Consider the following 19,578-nt stretch of genomic DNA (forward strand, 5'->3'; position numbering starts at 1 on the left):
TGTGGATACTGCAAAAAGAAAAGGGAAAGAATATGGAGAAGTGGTGGGGGATAAATCATGAAGCATTTGACAGGGGGAGGGAAGGATGAAGGTGGGAAGGATTAACAGATGGATAGATGGCAGATGAATAAGGTAGGTGGAGGAGCTAGTGCAGAAGCGAGTGCTTTTTTCCCCCTTCCCCTCCTGACTCTCTCCATCCTTCAGTGTAAATGGAATGACAGGCTTCATCGTGGGGGAAATATTTCAAAAGTGCGGCTGAGTGAAGAGGCAAAGCAGAAAATAAACAGGATGGATGGCAGACGAATCAAAGCCTTGGACTGATGAAAGTGCACCCAATATCCTGTCTGTCACTTAGCAGAGGAGGCCGGCTGCTTGTTAGGACAAGAGCCTCTGCAGCTGTGAGTGTACATACATTTGTGGCGCTGAAGTGGGTTTATATGTGCGTGTTGAAGTCAACTGACTGCATGTATGTGGGTTTTTTAATACCATTTAAGCACCATCCAAGTCTTTTTTCCCCTCTGTCTCACGCACAAGAACTTTTCAGTGAAAGCACATGTTTGACACAAAGGTGAGTCTTCCCGATTGAATGAGTTGGTGTCTGATGGGTGAAATATGTCTGGCCCAGCTACACCTACGATAGGGAGGGAGGAGGGCCTTGGGTAGAAAAGTAGGAATCTGTTCCTCTTTCCTGTGTTGTTAAAAGCTTCATTTTCTCCACGTAAAGCGCTGTAAGGCTGTAAAAGCTCTCTTTCTGGTTCTCCTCCCATTGCAAAACCACAAACCCATAGCTGCATTTACACAGCATTTACACATTAACACGCACATTTGTATTTGCACCACACATTTGCACATACATGATGCACGCATGCTCACAGAAGTTGCAGCTCTGCCGATTACAGCAATAAACTGATCAGTGTTTGATTTACTTCATGTGCCACAGGACCTCAAATGCATTTAATTTGGCACAAGAAAAATGTGCAAGAAGGACTATGACAAATGGTTATTCCAAAGCAAATGATGATCCATCTTCACTATTATGATCCATCTATTAGAATGAAAGTAAGAAGTGGTTGTTTCATTTAGTAAACCTGAAGAGATCCTGTTAAAGTGTGGCATTGCTCTTCATATTAAGTGATGATCTTTTTTCTTTTAAAGCTGTTAAAGAGAAACTTTTCAACTATGGTTGTAATTCCAAATGAAAGGTTCACTGTCAGTAATGACTGAAATTAATTCAGCATTTCAAAATGACAGGATGGCTCACAGTGATACTGACTGATCCAGTGCTCTCAGTTCTACTGTTATAATCCATTATAAATGTGTGGGTTTTATGGGTGTTTTTCTCTGTCATTACACAAACTTGCTACTGCTGTTTTTCTGAACTTGAAAAAATGCAGGTGTCTCCTTGCATGTTTTAATGCCAGGTGTGCAATAGCTGCACACGTGTATGCTGAAATACATAAAGTAAAAACTCCAGGATCAGTCCGATTGTTTTGCAGGTGTAAAATTCATTGATAAGTTAGAAGAATTGGTGATTGTGTTGGATGATGGGACCTCCTGACACCTCTAAAGGAACACCCTTGGGCCCCAAACCCCAGGGTGGGAACAATGGGCATACAGTACATTGTTTGCTAGTGAGAAATTATCTCCTATAATGATCTCATGGGGAGAAAGACAGTAGCTGTGGTTCATTTTGATGATGAAAATTCATTTGACATTTAGGCTCCAATTTCCTACAAGTGGGAAATAAGAGGGTACTCGCTTAATTGGTGTGCTGCACTATGGTAAATGTCACCGCTCATGTAGAACCACGTAGAGCCAGACATGTTTCTTTAATACTGCAAGGTGTCTGTATGCCTGGTCAATGTCTCCCCCAAGAGGCTGTAAGTTGAACAGCAAAATAAAAAACAGCCACACAGGGCTGCTGCACGCAGTGGACGCTTTTTGTACACTTATTATTATCTGCATTTAAAGTGTATTTTCATTCATGTCCTGAGGAGATCAAAGCTGTATAGTCTGTGTACCTCTTGTTTCTAGAAATTCTAATATGCTTATACTGTATATCTTATTAAATTATCTAAATTCTCAGCAGTATTGGGCCCATTTCCTCCACCAGATCAAAAGCTGAAAACAACAACAACAACAAAAAAAAAACCAAACAAAAAAACTCCCTGACATGACAAGTATGGAGACAGTTAAGGGAAAATATTCCCTGCTGTTTTAGTATTCAAGAAAAAAAAGAAAGAAAAAATATATAGACTACAGATAGTTCAAAACTTATATATATAAAAAACAAATGTATGAAAGGCCTCCATTATGGAGCTATAAATGTTCTTACAAGGCTGCTTTGTACTTATTGTTGTTGAACCAAAGCGACTATCATTAATGTTATTAAGTAGCTACACCATGAGACTAAGTCTGCCTGTAGTGCTCCAGATTAATGACATTTAATGACATTTAGTCAGGGGAAGAGCACAAACTATAAGTGTAGATTGTTAAATTATAAGTAACATTCGTCCACCATAATTTTAAAGGTTTACTGGAGTAAAAATGTTGAGGTAACTGGAGTACTGGGCCTCAAAAAACATTCACATAAAAAGACGAGAGGCTCTCGAAACTACACTCAAGGACGTGTGAGTTGCGCTCAGCTCAGCGCAGACTGCGCAACTTGACGCTTGTGAAGTTCCGTGTGTGTATCGCTAACTCGAGCTAATTCATCAGCTAGCCAACCTTGCGCAGTGTTGGCCAGGTAGACGTACAATGAGAGATATTCCGGATAAATCGAATAGCAGTTAAGTGTTCGGCATTGTAATACAAACACGTAAGTGATACAAAGCGACTTTGCCTCCTTGCTATTGGGTTGTCACGGGAAATAGGTTAACATTAGCACTAGCTTGAGCTAATCAAAACAAGCACGAAACACTCACGAGGCTCCGGTTTCACCTATTACACCGCAACTACACGGGCGTGTCCGCTTTTGTATTAGTTGTGTTAAGAAGTATGATGTATGTTTCCTAATAACTAGCAAGCTTTGCAGCTTGTTTTATTAGCTAACCAGGCACGTTAGCTAGCTGGGACCAATGTCAGTTAATAACATTAACCTGGTGTTTTATCAGATTAGCACTTGCATTCCTTCTTTCCATGTGTACTGTTTACCTTGTTGTTGTTTTTAGATACTGGTTGTTTAATAACCCGGAATGTTGCATTGAAACCACATATGTCGCCCTCCCCCATGCAGATTAGGCCGTCCAAATGGTGGTCATATCAGGCACAGCCACTGTGCTGCAGCAGTTTGTCAGTGGACTGAAGAGTCGAAATGAAGACACTCGAGCAAAATCTGCCAAAGACCTGCAGCACTATGTGACTACAGAACTCAGAGAGGTAACAGCAATAACCTATATGTGCATAATTGAAAGCTGTCATGGGAAAACCACTTAGTATACTGGATACTTAATCAAGATTGTTGCCCACTACAGTTGGAGAGTTTCACAAGTCATATGGTACAAATTCATGTAAACAATTCCTTCCTTTTTCCATACTTGCTGTTTTGACACTTGTCCCACAGTTAAGCCAAGATGAAGCTACTACGTTCTACGATGAGTTGAACCACCACATATTTGAGCTGGTGTCCAGCTCTGATGTGAATGAAAAGAAAGGAGGGATTCTTGCCATAGGTAAGCATTAATAAAAGGTTGTTAAAATTGTTATATTTTTAAGCGCTGTTAATTTTGGACTTATTTAAGATCTCTTATTTTCTATCACTTTAAAATGATTATTGTTTTCATCAGTGAGTCTAATTGGAGTTGAAGGAGGCAATGCCACCAGGATCAGTCGATTCGCCAACTACCTCCGCAACCTGCTCCCTTCCAGCGACCCCGTGGTGATGGAGATGGCCTCTAAAGCTATGGGCCACCTTTCTATGGCGGGGGACACCTTTACAGCTGAGTATGTGGAGTTTGAAGTGAAGAGAGCTCTGGAATGGTTGGGAGCCGACAGAAATGAAGGGAGACGCCATGCTGCAGTAAGTCACTAGCAGACAACAGTCACTGTGGTGTTTGCTGTTCAAATAAAACCACATATTGGTGGTGTTTACATGTGCTGGAAATGTGGGCACGTTGGGAGCTGTAATAACTTTATCTATTGCTGTAGTGAAGGCAGTGTTGAAAGTTGCTCTAGTGTATTTTGGGTTGAAGGCACAAGTAGTACTTCATATGCACTCTCATACCCCAAATATCAGCACATTCTTGTTCTGTTTTCCCTGCTAAAATGTTTCCTTTATAAATCTGCTCATGCCCTTGTAACCGTTTCATTAATATTTTCCTCCTTGATGGTTGCATCAAGCAGTTGTTGTTACATAGCTGTTGTTATGCAGCTGCATGTGGTTTAAAGGTCTAAAATATGTGGCCTCTGCTCTCTGGCTACAACTTGCTTGTGGTGTTGGAGTGAGCTGGAGAGTAGTGAAGCTTCCTAAAACATATTTTTAAAAATTTTCTCAATGCCTACATTCTGAAGTGCACAAACATGTTTACACCTCCGCACAACGCAGTGTTCAAGGTGCACCTTTGCTAGATTATGTGTGCATGCAACCAGGGTGAATCCTTCATCCTCTTCACTGTGGCCTCTTTGCTCTGTTCTGTGTGCGTGTGGGTGGGTGTCGCCCAGCTGTGGCATCAGCAAAACCTCCCAGGAGAGAAGCTTGATGAGATGTTGATGCAACCCGGTCACTATGTTTTTATAGAGTACCGACCCCAGACACTGTTATTATTGGCTGGGGCATCACACGCACAGTCCAGAACAATCCTGAACATAGAAATAATTAGAAATCAGAGAATGTGCTTGCCTTTGCTGTGTTTTATTTAGCTTATTATGCAATTACCATTTTCACATTTTTACTGGCTGTAGAATATTAAATCTAGTTACTTTCCCCAGAATGTCCACATGATGTTGTTGGGAAATAACTATAAAAGAGCACGGAGATATGGAAAAGGGAGATGAAAACCAAATTGGCAATAAAAAAACTAAAATTCATGGTTGAGCTGCAATCAGTGCCAGAAACAAAGAACACAACAAATCCATCCATCCATTCGCTTCCGCTTATCCTTTTTAGGGTTGCGGGGGGCGATTGAGCCTATCCCAGCTGTCATAGGGCAAGAGGCGGGGTACATCCTGGACAGGTAGCCAGTCACAGGGCTAACACACAGGGACAGACAACCATTCGCACTTACATTCACTCCTATGGACAATTTAGATTTTTCAATTAACCTATCCCCACAAAGTGCATGTCTTTGGACTGTGGGAGGAAGTCGGAGTACCTGGGGAAAACCCACGCAAACACGGGGAGAACATGTAAACTCCACACAGAAAGCCTGATGGTGGAATTGAACTCAGGACCTTCTTGCTGTGAGGCAACAGTGCTACCGTACTGTCCACACAACAAATCCTACAAGCTAAAAAATTTAAGTGATCAAAATGCACTAAGCATGGGTAAACGGTCAGAAGAACACACATAGGATTGGTTGTGTAAAGAGATCAGTGATTTCACTCCCAAGTTGAATGTGTTCCAGCAGTAAAATTGAAAAAGTAAAGAAAAACAGGATCTTTTTTGCTCCTTAGCAAGATGGAGCCATTCATGTATCAGTAGGAACACAGTGTGGTCAGTGCTCTAATTATTTAATGAGTCACAAATACATTGCAGTGGCAGTACAGGTGACAACATTTACAGTTTTACTATCGTTTAAGTGCACTGTCGCTGTCTTTGATTGTGAAGTCGGGGTTGGTGAGACTCTGCAGACGTTCTGAGTTGGAAGTCCGACTTCAGAGGGTGATCAAGTTGAAAATACGAAATACCAAAATCTGAAATTTCGATTTGCAGCTTCAAATGGTACGCACCATAGTCACTGCAGTGGAGTCAAAGGGACTCCTGGGAGAGAAAGCAGGGCACACCTACACATTTAAACAAGCGATGTAAGATAACTACATACAGGACGTTTCCAGTTCATAGTTGCTGCAAAATTCAAACAGCAACAGTCAAAATTTTATGTCAAGCTAGAAACATTTTAGAATCATATCTGGATTTTGTTTTGATGAACGGATTGTTGAAAAAAAAGAGATTGGGTTCCTCAGTTGTATTTCGATGATATAAAAAATGTAGAGCAGTGCACGGCTGCATTACTTTATTTTGCAATTTCTTCCAGGTTTTGGTGTTGAGGGAGCTGGCTGTGAGTGCACCCACCTTCTTCTTCCAGCAAGTCCAGCCGTTCTTTGACAACATCTTTTACGCAGTATGGGATCCTAAGCAGGCCATCCGAGAAGGCGCTGTGTCTGCCCTGCGAGCCTGTCTCATCCTCACCACTCAGAGAGAGACAAAGGAAATGCAGAAACCACAGTGGTACAAAGTAAGACATGCAACTGTACACTAGCAGATCATGTGTTATTCTAATTAAAATAGTGGAGAGTTATTTTTTATTTTTATTTTTTTAAAGAGGTGACATGAGTGTTTTTTTTTTTTTTTTTCTGTGACAGCAAACCTTTGAAGAGGCAGAAAAAGGCTTTGATGAGACTTTGGCCAAAGAGAAAGGGATGAATCGTGACGACAGGGTCCACGGCGCTCTTCTGATCCTGAATGAGCTGGTTCGCATCAGCAGCATGGAGGGAGAGGTGAGGTCGGATATCAGCTTGGACACATTATCAGTGGTAAAATCCAGTCCGCTCACCGTCTTATTTCCCACCAGCGTATGCGCGAGGAGATGGAGGAGATCACACAGCAGCAGCTGGTCCACGATAAGTACTGCAAGGAACTGATGGGGTTTGGAACAAAGCCCCGCCACATCACGCCCTTCACCAGCTTCCAGTCAGTGCAGCCGCAGCAGTCCAACGCCCTCCTGGGCTTGTTGGGTTACAGCACACCTCAAGGCTTCCCCAGCTTTGGGGCCACACCGGCACCTGCCAAGAGCTCTCTGGTGGAGAGTCGCTACTGCCGTGAGTTGATGGAGGAGCGATTTGACCAGGTAGGTTTTAACTACAGACAAAATGCATTGTAAAAGTGTAATTGTATATTAATGTAATGTGAAAATACCTTGGACTAAAATCACTGGCACTCAAGGACTTTAGCTGACATGATAAATGCACTGAACAGTGTTTAGACATATAGTTTTGACAAAGACGTTAGTGAGGGTGGTCTCTGCATATGCAGGTCCCCTTTGGAAAAACATGGAAACTATTGTAATTGTTGTCAAATCATGGCTTTCTTGATACATACTGATGTCAAAAGTCATCATTAAGAGTACAGGGGATGTCATCAAATGTTGTCTTTATGGGGGAAAGAGTTACAAGTTTTGCAAGTCTTTGTATCTTTGTACAAGTGAAATCTTCCCAGAAAAAAACAAAAATACGAAAATTTTCACAACAGATTTTTTTGACAGTCAGAATACTGGTATCAGTCTTTGATGTTTTCTCTATGCACTAACTTGGATAGTGTGCTGGAAAATGTGTTTGTGAGTTTGCTTGAGGTTAGGCAGTTGAAGTCAGGCAGTTGAAGTCATACCTGTGGTAGTCATCTGACTGAATAATCGAGGAAGCTTCTGTGTAAATATTTGGACTGAGGGGATGCTAGCACATAAAGTCAGTGAAAGCTGAACAGCAGAAATCTTGTAAATCGTAAACATTCGAGCAATGAGACAACATGTGGGCGTTTGATCTTTCTTGACTATAAGAGAGAGGAAACACAGATTTGTTATGTTTTCTGTCCAGGTGTGTCGGTGGGTGCTGAAATACAGGACCAGCAAAAATCCTCTGATCCAGATGACCATCCTCAACCTGCTTCCACGCTTGGCTGCTTTCCAGCCGCATACCTTTACAGGTGGGTTTAATTAACATATATGTGATTATCAGTTTGGTGCAAATTTTATGTGAGAACTTGAAACCATGTATTGTTTTCAATCACTATGCACATTTGGTCTATATATGGTTACTATTGCGATGTAAGTAGGTCATGGTTAGTACTTTTCAGGGTACCGTTTGAAATATCACTACCAGGGTTTCTACCGCTTGCTCAAATGAATGTCTTGTAGCTAATGGTGACCATGTGGATGTTCATTTGCTGTGCAGACCAGTATTTGTCAGACACTATGGGCTACCTGCTGGGCTGCCTGAAGAAGGAGAAGGAGAGGACGGCAGCTTTCCAGGCTTTGGGGCTGCTGGTTGTGGCTGTGAGGACAGAAATCCAGCCATACCTCTCCAAGATCCTTGAGATCATCAAGGCTGCCCTGCCACCCAAGGACTTTGCACACAAGTCAGTTATTGTTTCTAACAATTTTTAAAAAAATTTATCATTTATTAAATAGTGCCATTACATTACACTGTCCCTTAAACGTAAAGGCTGAAAAAGTCTAAAATATATTATGGATAGAATTTGCTCTGTGGTGTAGTTAATTTAAAAATAACATGTTGCTGTCTATGAGCAGTTTCACTTTCTGATCTTTCATCTGTGCAGGAGACAGAAGACCATGCAGGTGGATGCTACAGTGTTTACGTGCATTAGCATGCTTTCTAGAGCCATGGGTCCCAGCATCCAGCCAGACATCAAAGAACTGCTTGAGCCTATGCTTGCTGTGGGCCTCAGGTAGGACATCTTCAAAGAACCTCTTTATCAATTCAGTTTCTGATCTGAATCATGTAATTTTCAAATTAATGCTTGGGTTTGATTGGATCGTTTGTCTGTTGTTCTGGTCTAGTCCTGCACTTACTGCAGTGCTGTACGATCTGAGCCGTCAAATCCCCCAGCTGAAGAAAGATATACAGGATGGTTTGCTGAAGATGCTCTCTTTGGTATTAATGCACAAGCCGTTGCGTCACCCTGGCATGCCCAAAGGCCTGGCTCACCAGCTAGCCTCACCAAGCCTCACTAACATTCCAGAGGCTAGTGACGTTGGCAGCATCACCCTGGCCCTGCGAACCCTGGGAAGCTTTGAATTTGAAGGTAAGAACCTTAAAAAAACCGTACATCTTTGTGGGTCCGCTACATCATCATCGTCTCAAAATTAGCTCTGATCTGTCGTGACTGTAGACAAATGGTATCCTGTAGTGTGATGGATTCTTTTCCTGCATAAAATTTTAGGTCAGTAGCATGTGTCAAAGTAGAATCCAAATTAAGTCCAGGACCCAGTGTTTCGCAGCACAGTGTTGCATTGTAATACACAAGCAAGCAAGTGTTATTTAGTTAGCACTTTTAACAGAATTACAAAGTGCTTTACAACAATGGGATTAAAACCAGGGTAGAATTAGAAGAAGCAAAATAGAGCAGTGGAATTTAAAGCAACACAAAAATGCAAAGAACGGTGAATCCAAGGGAACGACATGGAAACACAGTGGAATTAAAAATGGTATATAAATTAAAACAACAATGTTTGAAGAAATTATTCAAAGAGTAGTGGCTTTACTGTCCTGAATGATCATAAGAAATAAGTGGTGCAGTTTTGCTGTCTATGCAGTCTATACCACATGCAGTGAAGTTGAAAATGAAATATGTTTTTAAACTAGGCTTAAACTGTCACTCGTAAGTCATTGGAGCCGCCAGCGGTGACAAAAACGTGGACCACAAGAAATGATTATGTGAACTGCAGAAATGGCCGGGGCAGTTGTGCTGATGACTGTGCCCATCTTTCAGTGGTCGATATAAATAGCGTCTCTTCAGTCTGTCACCGAGATGACTAGTTTTTTGTTCTCCAGCAGAGAAACTGGGGAGAAAAATTCTCAAAGTCTTTGGTGTCATTCCTCAGTGGACTGCTGGATGGGTTTGCATTTTAGTGCAAAAGCTCGGGTAACATTGGATATTTAGTTAAGTAATTCAGTCTCCACTGAAACAAACCACCCGACTTCCTTGGTATTGAGTTTTAGAATCCCCAATAGACAAATAAAGAAGAAACACCATTATAGGATAAATCAAGTCAGTGTTGTTTTACATAAAATAAGCAACAAAAATGCTGTTATTATCTACCAGGATATCAATGCTACTAAAAAAAAAATCAAATAAAAGCAGTTGTAATGTGATTATTCTGCATGAACGTCTTTCCCCAGGACATTCCCTCACCCAGTTTGTGCGCCACTGTGCTGATCACTTCTTGAACAGCGAACACAAAGAAATCCGAATGGAGGCAGCTCGGACTTGCTCACGCCTGCTTACTCCCTCCATCCACCTGATCAGCGGCCATGTTGTCAGCCAGACCGCTGTGCAGGTTGTTGCAGATGTTCTCAGCAAGCTGCTAGTTGTTGGCATCACTGATCCAGGTAACAAATGCACAGAAAAGGAAAACGGCATTACTATGCAGATTTATTTTGTTTTGTTGCTTTTATGGTGTGAGGCTTCAGAACTGTTAACAGCTACAGTGATCCATTATGGCAACTGATAAAAAATAAAAGTGATAAAGAAAGCCAGTCTGATTTTTGTCCCTGATTTCTTGTAGATCCAGATATCCGATATTGCGTGCTGGCATCTCTTGATGAACGCTTTGATGCTCACCTCGCCCAGGCTGAAAACTTGCAGGCGTTGTTTGTTGCTCTGAATGATGAGGTGTTTGAGATCAGAGAGCTGGCAATCTGCACGATCGGACGCCTGAGCAGCATGAACCCTGCCTTTGTTATGCCCTTCCTACGCAAGATGCTCATCCAGGTATGAGAGGCACAGTAATGGCTCAATATGAGTTTTGTTTATTGCATTAGGCATCATGTTTTGATTTATTTAAACCATTAAATTTGGTCATTAGGATTCCCACATGATTCAATATACTTGCATGCCATCAAAGATGTCAATCAGCTGTGGTGCAAATTCAGCTTTAGTCAAATGTAGCTGTATTAATTAAGTTTACTTAGGCTTTACTGTCCATCTCATTGGTTCTAGAATTGAATCTATTAAAAAAAAAGACTGCATTTTTTTAAATTTTTTTATTGTTATTGTCTACTGGTGAAAGCCCAAAGCTGCCTTTAAATCATGAAGACATTGTGTTTGAGATATTAAAATTTTCTAATTCCTATTCCTATGTTTAATAATAATAATAATGGATTGCGTTTATATAGCGCTTTTCAAGACCCTCAAAGCGCTCAAAGCACTTTACAATTCCACTATTCATTCTCTGAATGTGAGAGACTGATAGACTGATAGAAGCGAGGCTGCCATATCGCGTCATCGGCCCCTCTGGCCATCACCAGCAGGTGAAATGTCTTGCCCAAGGACACAAGGACCAAGACAGACAGAGCTGGGGATCGAACCGGTAACCTTCCGGTTACAAGATGAGCTTCCCAACCCCCTGAACCACGGTCGCCCCCGAATGTACATGCATCGATAGGAAATATTCACAGCTTTTTTGCATAACTTCGCGTTTAATTTTAATACAATATTAATATAATAATTTTATTGTAAATGGATACACCTGACATTTTTCATCAGTCCAATCTCGGTGACCTGTGATGACCAAAATTTTGAAATTCATTAAAATTCAAATCTTTATTTGCATTTCATTTTTATTCAACAGTTTTTCAATCGCTTGGCTTCTACATTCATTATTTTTCTTGTGACGATTACCTGCTTGCGTTTCAGTTGGATACCTTTAGGGGGCAGCAAAGGCCACGATATTATGCTAAGCTGAAAAATCAAAACACACTCACACCTGTAGTACAAAGTCACAATTGATTTTTGTCTAAATGCCTTTGTGTTTTCCACGACTTAAGCTTATTAAATGTATTCCAGATGAAGATGAGTGCATGTGCTGTGCTAACATTATCATTTTTCTGCAGATCTTAACAGAATTGGAGCACAGCGGTGTCGGCAGGAATAAAGAGCAGAGTGCGCGTATGCTTGGTCACCTGGTCTCCAATGCGCCCCGCCTTATACGCCCTTATATGGAACCCATCCTCAAGGTACAGCTTGGCAAGTTCTCCGTTGTAATGGTGGATAAGTGTGTGTGAATCTAAACCAGACTGAAAGGGGCTTCATGTTCCCAGTAGGCCTATGCTAATAAGTAAAAGCTGAGGTCCATTACATCCTCATTTCCATGGGCCTTCAAATAAGTAATGATTTCAAACTATATGAGGAAATGACCACATTGCTTTTAATTTTTCTAGGCTCTCATCCTCAAGCTTAAAGACCCAGACCCTAACCCCGGAGTAGTCATTAGTGTCCTTGCAACCATTGGGGAGTTGGCTCAGGTAAGGCTGTTTTTACTCTGTTTGTAATTATAAATCGGCTGTTTACTGCAACTAGATAAATCTTAACAGAATTTATTGTCCATTGTACACAATTAATTATAAAAAAATGTACATCTTTCATCTTAGTAGTTTTAATGTAAATCCAAGCTTGTCTTGAGGTTGAAGGTAATTGCAGGCTCTTACCCCTAGATGTTTGCCTTGCTCTACCCTGACCAGGTGCTTGAATGGTCCCCTGAAAGCAGTCAGGGAGTCACAGTTAAAGGGCCTTTGAAGTTCAGACAGAGTGTGGGAGATGCTCAGGGAGACTTAGTGCAGGATGAGACAGAAGCCCAGCTGTTCGGGAACCCAGACAAAGCAAAGATGCATGAGAATGTAGGGAGTACAGATAACAGAAACTAAATGTTACTTTGAAAACAATCTGTCAGCAGCTTGAAAGCACATTTTTTAAAAAAAGTAAATTTGGTAAGTGATGGTGGTTCCTAATATACATGGACTTGAGAAATTCACATGGATTCTCTGACAAAGAATTTATTTAATAGCATTAATATTAGCTTCTATTATTTTTCCCTGTAGCTTCCTTGAGTTTTGTGCACTTCAGTTTATCTATAAAATGTTACAGTTCCCTTTTGACTTTAGGTGATTCTACAGAAAATGGCTAATTTATAAAATTTCTGTAGTTTTGATTGATTCTTTCTCTGCCCCGTCAGGTGAGTGGCCTAGAGATGAGGAAGTGGATGGATGAGCTTTTCCCAATAATTATGGACATGCTGCAGGACTCATCATCACTGGCCAAGCGACAGGTACACAAGGAACAAATTACAAAAAATACAGACTGTATATGCTTTTTTTTGTTGCTGATGATTAGTTAAGGACTGTCTCTCTGACTTTCCACCAGGTGGCTCTGTGGACACTGGGCCAGCAAGTAGCTAGTACAGGCTATGTGGTGGAGCCCTACCGCAAGTACCCATCCCTTCTAGAGGTGCTGCTTAACTTCCTCAAGACTGAACAAAACCAGGGCATCAGGAGAGAGGTGTGAATAAATGTCGTGCCATCTTGGCCATTCACCCTACGTTTCCCCCACTGTAGTAATGGGAACCTCATAGGCCAACAAGGCTTGAAATCCCTTTACAGCATGCATTGAGTTAATGTGTCGATCTCTGTAGATGCATTGGGTTTGGTGAATTACAATGATATGAACATGTAGCATGAAGCAAAGCACGTTTTCCATAAATATATGGAAATTTTGATGTGAAAAGTTTGAGTGGAAATTGTCATTGTTTAATTTCTTACATACGATATGGTAAAAAGTGCAGGGAATGTACTTCCCTCACTTTATATGGTGAGAAGCTTCTCAAACCACTCTTACTGTTTAGCTATAGCACTTTTCATTAGTGTCAATTTTCCATAAATACTTTGTTTTCTATAGCTTCCTTATATCTTTGAAACTCAGCTAAGGTACCAAATTTGGTGAACTTTTGACATAGATTATGTAAAATGACCAGTTATGTACTCAGTTTTGTGTTCCTGTGAGGGACCACTAACTCTGTCTTTCCAACAGGCTATACGTGTTCTGGGGCTTCTTGGAGCCCTGGATCCCTACAAACACAAGGTGAATATCGGCATGATCGACCAGTCCCGAGATGCCTCTGCTGTCAGTCTCTCAGAGTCCAAGTCCAGTCAGGACTCGGGTAGGTCTCAGATTACTGTTAATACAGACAGTTTTTTTTTTCACCAAGAGTCACAGTGTGGATTAGATTAACTTTTTATTTGCATTCCTCAGACTTACAGCAGTATTTGCAGTACAACAGCTGGAAAGTCTCTAAATGAGCACAAACCCCTTTTCACATCTCACAGTGGAACTTGGGACTGTTGCTGTAATTTTAGTGAGTCTTTATTATGAGCCTGATGAATAATGTTGTCAAGAGTTTGTATATAGACTTGGTGTTATTGTAGCTTTGTGCTGCGTTTACTGCATTTATCATAATGTTGTTTGACTCTTCAGTGAGAGTTTAGGGTATTTTTTCCCAGATTGAGCTCTAGTCATTTACTTTTAATCGCAGAGTTGTTCGTATTGATGAGACATCATGATCGTTATTTGTGGGCTCTCTCCCATTTGTTGGTGTTGTGCCCTTTGCGTCACAGCTGGTTGTGTTAGACCCCCCCGTTTCTTTCCATCATCACCAACTCTGTGCTCATATGGGATTGTCTGATGGTTGGCTTTTTCTTTCTAATTTTGTAGGATCTTTACCTCACAGTACCAAGTTGATGATGACTTTGGATTAAAACAAAAAGGCCCCAGCCAGGCACCTTCTTGCTGGGAGGTGACACCATGCAATCATGTGTGCACATAAAATCATCCTCTCGATGTAGTTATAGGTCAGTGCTCCAGAAATTGCTGTGAGTTAAATACGCCACGCAGCAGTTTTTCTTAGGTCAGAATGTGATCACTCGAGTGAGGAACCGATTTCGTCTTCAGTTTTAGGAATTGCTGAATCTGGCTCCCATAAAACCAGTGAAACTGAGTCTTTTGAAAAAACACTAAAGATTATGTTTTACTCATTGGCTGTTTTACATTTAATAAATCTACAAATCATTCGAAATGGAGTGCAGGGAGGAGATATGTCTACGCCGACAAGACAAAACACAATCTTTTAAGGTCTTGCCCTTGCATTTGAAAAGTCAACAGCATCAGTGGCTTTGGGTTTGCCTTTTGTGGGAGTTTTCATTCTTTGGGATCTTATTTCTGGCTGCTGTCTGATCTAAACCCAACTAAAAATCCTTCAGAACAAGACTCTGCCAGTTTAGAGGGAAATATAAGCACCACAACTGGAGTAGGACCTTTTGAAGTGCTGATATTAAATTTAATGTGACCCACTTTAGACAGATTTCAAGCATCTGTTTAATAGAATATCAGTGATATACGTCACTCTTTTTCTTTACGGGGTGAACCGATTACTGGTGCAGTCCGAATTTGCGTAAACGTATTAACATATCAGCTGAATAACTCAGCATTGCCTGTTAAAGGCTTTTTGGTCAATATGTTTATTGTAATAAACAATATGACCAAAACAGGATTTTAGTAGTACAGTTCCTGTGTTATAATAGGGTTCACATGTGGCTTGTATTTTTTTTTCCCTGCATTGATCTTAACCCAGTTGACAGATTTTTGAATAACAGTGTTAAACACAATATGGGTGGATCTTAATGTACCCTATGTTATCTGTTAGAAGTAACAAAAGATGTAAAAATGTTTTTCTTGCTCATAGTGGGTTTTACTTTAAACTCTTGGATTATTTCTCTGAGTATGATAAAACTCTCAGAACACGACTTGGTGGTTGTGCATCATAAACGGTCTGGATATTGTGAATTTTCCTAATAATGCACATCTGTCTTCGGTCACACGCCTCGTGTGTGGAAAATGCAGATCTCCACTCGTCTGATCCAGTCATGTGTCTCAGAATGACCTTGGACAGTATGGTAATGGTTTTACCAGTTTGTTCTCCAGCTAAATGGACTGTGACCAGAACTGGAGGTCGTATATCTGTTGGCGAATTTGATTTGTTAGGGTCACTGTCTGAAACACTAGTATCTCGGACCACATATTTTTTTTATTTTTTTTTAGGTTTCTGGGAGTTGACTGTCTAGTTCCATCTCCTCACCTGACTTTAAATAAGACCAGTCACATCATTACAGAACACAACAGTCATAAAAGTGATGAAACGCTTCATGTCCCCTTAGGAGTTGCTATATTTTTTACATGCTATTAGGAATAGTTAACAATTTCTATTCGTCCCATTCACCTGAATTATTACACCACTCTTGCTTCACTTGGCTACACTAATGCCTGTTTGTTTGCCGTTAAAATACAGATTGTTATCATTTATCACCATCGTGAATCTTGACTTGGTGAATACTGAAATATTAAAAAACTAACAGGAAACTAACTTTTGGTCCTCGGCATCTAAGGGGAGACATTCAAGCAGCTGAAACTGTAGTAAACGGATGAATACCACACATTTGTATTCTCAGGCGCCTTGTAAAATTTAATAGCCCTGCACAGATAAATGGACGACGAGAGCTGCTTTGTATTCCCTATTACAAAAATATTAATGGAACTAATGCACTAATAAAACCCCCAAACCCTGTGATCTTTTATTCTCAGCAACCCTCACACGGCTCCTTGTGCTCTTGGATCTATTAGGAATGGAAACTTGTACATATTTTACTGGTGCTGAATGTTACTTTATGTTGTGGCAAAATTTTGATTATTTTTTGGAAGAACTTTAAGTATTAGGTTTCCTACTGTCTCCAGCAAATCTAAGATCTCATTAAGTTGAATGAGTGGACTTACTAAATGCTAAAGAGATTCCATCTTTTTCTTTTACCTTAATGGTAAAACCTTGACTAAAGCGCTAACTAGATCCTGAACTCACTGCAGTTAATTTGAGCAATTTATTGCATCTGACTGAAAGTTGTACAACAGGCTGAAATCATATTATGTGATTACGACGAAAGAATGTCCTCATCTGATTTATATTTGGCAAATTACTAAATATTTCTAGGGTTTAAGCATGGCCACTCACAACAGTCACATTCATCAACTGCTCCATCAGTATTATTGAAGGAGAGATGGCACAAAACCTGAGAAAGATTCCTGTATTGTTTTTTTTATGTTTTTATTTTATAGTTTATATGACAGCATAATTCAAACTAACCGCCCTCAATCTCCTCTTCTTGTAGCTGACTATAGCACCAGTGAAATGCTAGTGAACATGGGTAACCTGCCCCTAGATGAGTTTTACCCTGCTGTGGCAATCGTCACTTTGATGCGCATCCTGAGAGACCCATCACTCTCCAACCACCACACTATGGTAGTCCAGGCGGTCACCTTCATCTTCAAATCTTTGGGCCTAAAGTGCGTCCAGTTCCTGCCTCAGGTCATGCCCACTTTTCTCAATGTGATCCGGGTCTGTGATGCTAGTATTCGAGAGGTAAGCTGTTGTGCGGATTAAGAGGAAAGAGACTGCCTGACAGATTCATTATGGCATTTCTCTTATTTTGTCAGCTGTTCACAAAGCAAGTCTTAGACTCTGTCTTCTGTCTTCCTCCAGTTCCTCTTTCAGCAGATGGGAATGGTCGTGTGCTTTGTGAAGATTCACATCCGTCCCTATATGGATGACATCTTCACCCTCATCAGAGTGAGTAACTGTTTCAACCCAATCTCTAAACACTCATTATCCAGCCCTTCTTTATTTTCCTTTGAGTTAGGCTGACAGCTAAGAACTCTTAATTGCACTCAGTTGTGCTTTCTACTTTCCTCATTAGAAGTAATGTGTTTAAGGCCTCTGCATGAAGTCTTGCCCCATGTCACACAGCAGTATGCATTGTGTGTAGTGAGGTACTTAACAAGATTAAAGAAACTGTGAGTCAGAGAGAATAGGAAGTTATGTTATTTATGTTTAGAGATGTTCTTTTTACTCTTCCTTTTATTGTCACTCACTGTTCACCTTCTAACTGTAGCACTGCATGTGGCTCCGATGTACGTTTCCACTCACGTTATTCAAATAATATTTAAGAGAAAAACTGCTGATGACTCATGACACTCACACTTATCCCATGATGTGGAACAACTGCTAAAGCCATAGCCCCTGCCTGCACTTGCACAAACACAATGTCAAGCACATAATCATTTAACGAGTCACAAAATATCATATGACTGTCCTTGCGTCGGAATCTTGGTAACACTGTTACCGAAACTTTTGCAATGGCCGCAACTCCACCTGGTGGAAAGTAATTGAGAGAAATGGACCACTGCGCCTCCAGTCCCTATGAGTTAATAAATGGCAAGTAAAACAAAGAATCTATTCATTTTTGCTCCAGTTCTGCTCTTGCATCCAGATGAGGGGGCTGGAATAGCCATTCAGGACGTACTCTCACTTCCTCTCTAGTTAGCAGCCACAGGCAGGGAAAGCAGGAAGTTGGGGGTTGCTTGAGACCTCTCGTCCCTGACAAAACGCCTTTGCCAAATCTCACAGCTGAAGCCCATTGACTGATTGATATATTGTGTGACTTCAGGTCTTCTCTACTCCAGCTATTAATATTTTTAATGTACACAGTGGTCAAACCGAGATTTTCCAAAACACTGTCAAAATCCACGCAGAGGCATGATGTAAGTCCCAGCTGACAGGAAACTGTCTCCATTCCTTGCCATCCAGTATTGTGACCCCCGCTTTGTGTCTCTAGCACGTGAAAGTTTTGCCAGAGGGAACACTGATCCAGACATTTGTCTCCCACTCAGCTTATTGATAAAGCACATTTTGACCTACTTCTGTATACCTACACAAAACCTTTAGCATTACAATACAGCATTTTTCCTTTTTTCCACACTTTTGCTCCTCTTGTCCCAAGTTTTTGGTAATATTTTGCTGTCATTAAATTGCAAAAAGAGCCACCACACAGTGGTCTTTGCACTGTGTTCATCTAAACGGTTTATAAAATAATTGAATTGTGTTTTTGTTTTTTTTGTTTTAATTGACATTTTACAAAGCATCAAAACTTTTTTTAGGTAGATGTTTAGTACTGTAGTACAAAATTTCTTTAATTTATATTGTCATTACATACTATTAGTATTAGAAAGCGCTGGCATTTGATTGTCTAAGAGCAATTTGAATTTCTGTAATGTGTATTTCAATGTACTCTCCATTAGGGCTTTAGCAGAATGTACGAACTTTTAACTTGTGTTGGTTTTGATAATAATGAGCAAAACTGGGTGTCAAGTTAATGTAATGAATACCAACATTTCATTATCTGTGCTTTAGGAATACTGGACACCAAACAACCCCATGCAGAACACCATCATCCTCCTGATTGAGCAGATTGTGGTGGCGCTGGGTGGAGAGTTCAAGCTCTATCTCCCTCAGCTCATTCCACACATGCTACGTGTCTTCATGCATGACAACAGCACCGGGCGCAGTGTTACCATCAAGGTGAGTTCACTGCGGTGCAATTGCAGACGACATGCGATGTCAGTGTCAGATTTGCCAGCAATAGACTAAAGCTGTGTAGTTCATTGGGTCTCATATTTTTATGAGCTTACAGTTACTGTGCATACACTGAAGGGTAGCGAAGTGTCCAACAGCTGGAATTAATAACACAGAAGAAAAAAAGTCAGCTGGAGATAGATTTTCAGTGTTTTTATTTCACAAAAAGCTTTTAATTACTTTTCCAATACTGCAAAAGTTGTTTAGATTCTGGATCACAAACCAATATATTGTTTTTGCTTTTCTTGGCATCTTCGAGAACATTTTTCAGGTTTGTGTCTGAAATCACGTGCAGCTTACTGTGCCAGAATTATAGGCCGCGGCATTGCCTGTGACACATAGA

The 19,578-nt window shown here is 40.7% G+C and overlaps 1 protein-coding gene across 2 annotated transcripts in view; it reads left to right on the forward strand.

Moving 5' to 3' along the window:
- The first annotated feature begins 2,645 nt into the window (after window positions 1-2,645).
- mtor (mechanistic target of rapamycin kinase) overlaps window positions 2,646-19,578 on the forward strand; it is a 76,444-nt gene continuing 59,511 nt past the window's right edge. The window contains exons 1-21 of one of the 2 annotated variants that reach the window (XM_003449131.5): window positions 2,646-2,788; window positions 3,236-3,378; window positions 3,563-3,671; window positions 3,786-4,018; window positions 6,192-6,392; window positions 6,520-6,654; window positions 6,729-7,004; window positions 7,747-7,855; window positions 8,104-8,287; window positions 8,489-8,617; window positions 8,730-8,974; window positions 10,072-10,281; window positions 10,458-10,663; window positions 11,785-11,907; window positions 12,112-12,195; window positions 12,903-12,995; window positions 13,091-13,225; window positions 13,754-13,883; window positions 16,936-17,186; window positions 17,307-17,393; window positions 19,014-19,181. In XM_003449131.5, the coding sequence (XP_003449179.1) occupies window positions 3,250-3,378; window positions 3,563-3,671; window positions 3,786-4,018; window positions 6,192-6,392; window positions 6,520-6,654; window positions 6,729-7,004; window positions 7,747-7,855; window positions 8,104-8,287; window positions 8,489-8,617; window positions 8,730-8,974; window positions 10,072-10,281; window positions 10,458-10,663; window positions 11,785-11,907; window positions 12,112-12,195; window positions 12,903-12,995; window positions 13,091-13,225; window positions 13,754-13,883; window positions 16,936-17,186; window positions 17,307-17,393; window positions 19,014-19,181 (3,237 nt within the window). In that variant the 5' untranslated portion in view covers window positions 2,646-2,788; window positions 3,236-3,249. Of the gene's footprint in view, window positions 2,819-3,235; window positions 3,379-3,562; window positions 3,672-3,785; window positions 4,019-6,191; window positions 6,393-6,519; window positions 6,655-6,728; window positions 7,005-7,746; window positions 7,856-8,103; window positions 8,288-8,488; window positions 8,618-8,729; window positions 8,975-10,071; window positions 10,282-10,457; window positions 10,664-11,784; window positions 11,908-12,111; window positions 12,196-12,902; window positions 12,996-13,090; window positions 13,226-13,753; window positions 13,884-16,935; window positions 17,187-17,306; window positions 17,394-19,013; window positions 19,182-19,578 lie in introns of both variants that reach the window. The other variant, XM_005454119.4, reaches the window with a different exon arrangement.

Source organism: Oreochromis niloticus, linkage group LG20, assembly GCF_001858045.2.
Source record: "Oreochromis niloticus isolate F11D_XX linkage group LG20, O_niloticus_UMD_NMBU, whole genome shotgun sequence".
NCBI lineage: Eukaryota > Metazoa > Chordata > Actinopteri > Cichliformes > Cichlidae > Oreochromis > Oreochromis niloticus.